Source organism: Ipomoea triloba, chromosome 6 (genome assembly GCF_003576645.1).
Source record: "Ipomoea triloba cultivar NCNSP0323 chromosome 6, ASM357664v1".
Lineage (NCBI taxonomy): Eukaryota > Viridiplantae > Streptophyta > Magnoliopsida > Solanales > Convolvulaceae > Ipomoea > Ipomoea triloba.
In genome coordinates this window covers 23,807,995-23,811,465 of record NC_044921.1, presented here as the reverse complement: position 1 = coordinate 23,811,465, position 3,471 = coordinate 23,807,995, and the positions used below count along the sequence as shown (strand labels likewise).

Genomic DNA, 3,471 nt, shown 5'->3' with positions numbered 1-3,471 from the left:
TGGATGGGTGCCTCAAGATTTTGAAACAAAGTTGTGGGAAACCAAAACCAGCAATTAAATAATACTCCGTATAACATGAAATTATGTTAACTTTCACTGAATACTAGGATGTTGAATTTTAGTACTCCTTTCAATCTACTTCACCGAATAGTATGTGTATACATTAAAGAACCAACTTTTCGTGTTGAATAAGGTTTTCGAGACCCCCTCAAGCCTCAACCCTGACCAATCATGGTATTCCCTTCGAGATGTGTTGTTACAACTTCCCTACATCCTCTTCCTCATAAAGATTGAATTCTCAACACCAAGGACTCACACTCCAATCTCATAAAATATTTGAGAGAATGTAAAACACGGTAACTCAGTGACTCACTCAGCAAATAGGAGAAAATGCTGGTATATACAAATGATCTGTCCACTTGGAGCATAATCTTTGAACCTTAATTTCTTTCTTCAAATACTATCTACTGAATTAAAATCGTGCAGACAACTATCCTACATTCTCATTAATAGGCATCCATATGAAGGGTCAATAATATACTATATTAATAATACTATACTTTCATCGGTTTACCTTGAGTGATTAGAAGTTATTATGTTGTGTGTGTGCTTATTAATTATTTCCGAACTTAGTTTATACTCCGATTACACTAATAGTACTCAATCATTTTTATTTGAAATGTAGTCATAATTAAGAAAATACACCATGAAGATTATTCAAGTCCACCAAAATTAGACCTATAGCTTCTCCTGTGTAATATACAATTCTTTCGTACATAACTTTAAGAAAAAAGTGTAAGTAAAAAGTAGTATGTTACTATGCAAGAAAAAATGAAATTTGAACCTCCCTGCAACTCTGGAGATGATGAAGAAGATCCTACGCGTTTCATCCGATCCTCTGCTGTATATACTATACATCTTTTAATCTTCATTATTTTCTTTCCTTTTTTAATAATTTCTTCTTCAAGTTCTTCAAGAATCGAAAGAAAATGGAGGTTTTAACAGATCATAAGGTGCCCAAAGAGCATCAAGAGGGCAAGGCCGATTAGCATCGAGCCTTGCCCATGGCTTCCCTTTCCCGCTCCAATGGAGTAGGCTTACCGGACCGGGATGTAAATCCCGGCAGAGTCCCCGGAAATTATCTCCTCCTAGACCGTGCTGGTTCCACCGGTGGTCCACCGGAGCTATGTTTCCGGCGAAGACGAGTAAAAAGGGGGGGAGTGAGCCCAGATTGTAAATTCTTATTCTCTTCTGCAATTCCATCCATTCTTCGATTTTAGTGGTGTAGTCGCCGGAACGCCACCGTTTTAGATCGATGACCATCACGCCGGTGTTAAAGTAGCAAGCTTTTCGGTTCGCGAAGTTTAAGGAGAGGGAGGGGTTGGACCAGAATGTCGGGGTGAAGTACGAGGTGAAATTGGCGTTGCAGTACTCCGGGGCGGCGAGTACGGAATCGGAGCCGAGCGGCGTGGCGGCGAGTTTCGCAATGTCGTCGACGAGGACCAAATCGGAGTCGAGGTAGACGGCTTTCTCGACGCAGAGGGGGAGGATGTCGGCGAGGTAGCTCCGCGCGTAGTTTAGAGGGCAGTCCAGGGCGGAGCGGATGGACGTGGAGATCAGACGCGCGACGGCGGAGACGTCGAACCGGTAAACCCGGAACCTCAGGAACGGGAACGACGCGCCGATGGTGGCGCGTAGCAGCGACGCGTTCGCGGCGGCGGACGCGACGAAGTGGAACACCGTGTTCTGCGGGCACGACGAGTGCTGCAGGATGGAGAGCACCGCCGCCATTGAGCCGCGGATGTAGGCCGCGTCGAGGGTCATTGCCACGTGGACGGCCTGATCGTAGCACACGTAGGCGGCGGTGGCGTCACGCTCGGAGCCATCCGTTGCGGAAAAAATGGACGGACATTCCGGGGAGTTATAAAACTCCGGCGCTTCCCGGAATTGCTCGGAGATCGGAATGGCGGCGGCTCCGGTGGAAAACACGGTGAAAGAAAAGAGAAGGAGAAGCAATAGTTGTTGAGGAGGCCCCATGTCGGCGGCGAAAGTTCTTTTTCCTTAGATTTGGAAATGAAGAGACCATAGAGGGAAGTGAATTTATTTTGTTCTTCCAACATTATATTGGACACGGTTTTGAGAATATCAGCAGCAATTAAATTAAATTAATAATTAATAATTAAAAAAATAAGATTCTATGACTATATAGTTCACGTCAAAGGTTATTGTCAATTGATGGACTACAATGATATTATAACACATTATAAAATTGAATTGAATGTGCTTACCACCACTATCAGAATGTGGGCTATATGTAAACTAAGAATGTTAATAGATAGCTCAGTATGACCAATTCAACTGTAATTATTACATTTCTTATGTTAAAGAAAATGGCTAGAGATTATGTTATAAAGAAATTTGATAAACTTATACTCAAAGTGTGTATAAATTGAAATTCGTTTTGTTGGATTCGGTCGACTTTTATTGCAATACGTGAGTATCTATTATATTCTAAATTATTTTATAAAGTTCATTATATTCTCCAAGCTGTATATTACATTACAGCCAAAAGAACCTAACATTTTGAACTTGGACTGCACAAGATGATTATTTCATTCATGTTTATATTGCATTCATAGTCCACACAACTATATAGACCATGGTTCACACACAATAATTTGCCAAACAAACAAAACTATTATTAGAAATGTTATTCTTTTGTCTTTCGGTTAAGATATAACAATATTTCAATTTAAAATTATAGTTAGACGCGTGCAAAAGGTTCACATGAGACAGATGTCTACGTGTTTAATTTGATATCAAAATTAGATTTTTGCAAAAGGGTATTATGATCCCAAGTATTACATATGATCTACTAAATTTTTTTAATTGAGATGAAACACACGTGTTAACTCTCTAAATATAGAAATCCATTAAAGGCTAATTTATAAAAAATTGAATTCGACTCCTATATTTGTTCTGTCAAATTGAACCATACTCGTTACTTAATCTATTACCATATATGTCAATATTCAACATTAATTATATGACTATATGAGGAATAATTTAACGTAAATCATTATAAATAAATAAATAAAAAATTATATACTATACTAGGACACCTTTGATTTTTTAAATATTTTATTTTATTTCCTGTGTAACGATGGCGGTGACTTGGCAGAAAAAGAAGAATGTTTGGTCAGAGTAAATGGAGAAATTGTCAAAAAATGGAGCTCTCTCGTACCTAATAAAACTTTGACGTTGGACCGTCGGTGAAAACCACGCTTCAGCGACAACAGCATATTGTTCTTTTACTTCATCTATCAAGTGTACAAACAAAGTAATGTAATTAATTCGATTCAGTGTTAATTGCAAATTGGAATTGAATAATCTGATGATATGTAATTGACAGTTTTTTTCAGGTTACCAAAAACGACATTGCACCTTGGCAACAACCCATTTCGACAAATC

At 39.0% G+C, this 3,471-nt stretch overlaps 1 protein-coding gene across 1 annotated transcript; it reads right to left on the bottom strand.

Annotated features, from left to right (window-relative positions):
• Window positions 1-657: 657 nt before the first annotated feature.
• LOC116022849 (probable galacturonosyltransferase-like 1) lies at window positions 658-2,078 on the bottom strand. The gene has a single exon (XM_031263735.1). It carries the CDS (start codon window positions 2,035-2,037, stop codon window positions 973-975), a length of 1,065 nt encoding a protein of 354 aa, XP_031119595.1. The 5' UTR covers window positions 2,038-2,078; the 3' UTR covers window positions 658-972.
• Between the last annotated feature and the right edge of the window lie 1,393 nt (window positions 2,079-3,471).

Coding starts and splice junctions, on each gene's coding strand:
- LOC116022849 (XM_031263735.1), bottom strand. CDS start 2,037: ATGGGGCCTCCTCAACAACTATTGCTTCTCCTTCTCTTTTCTTTCACC.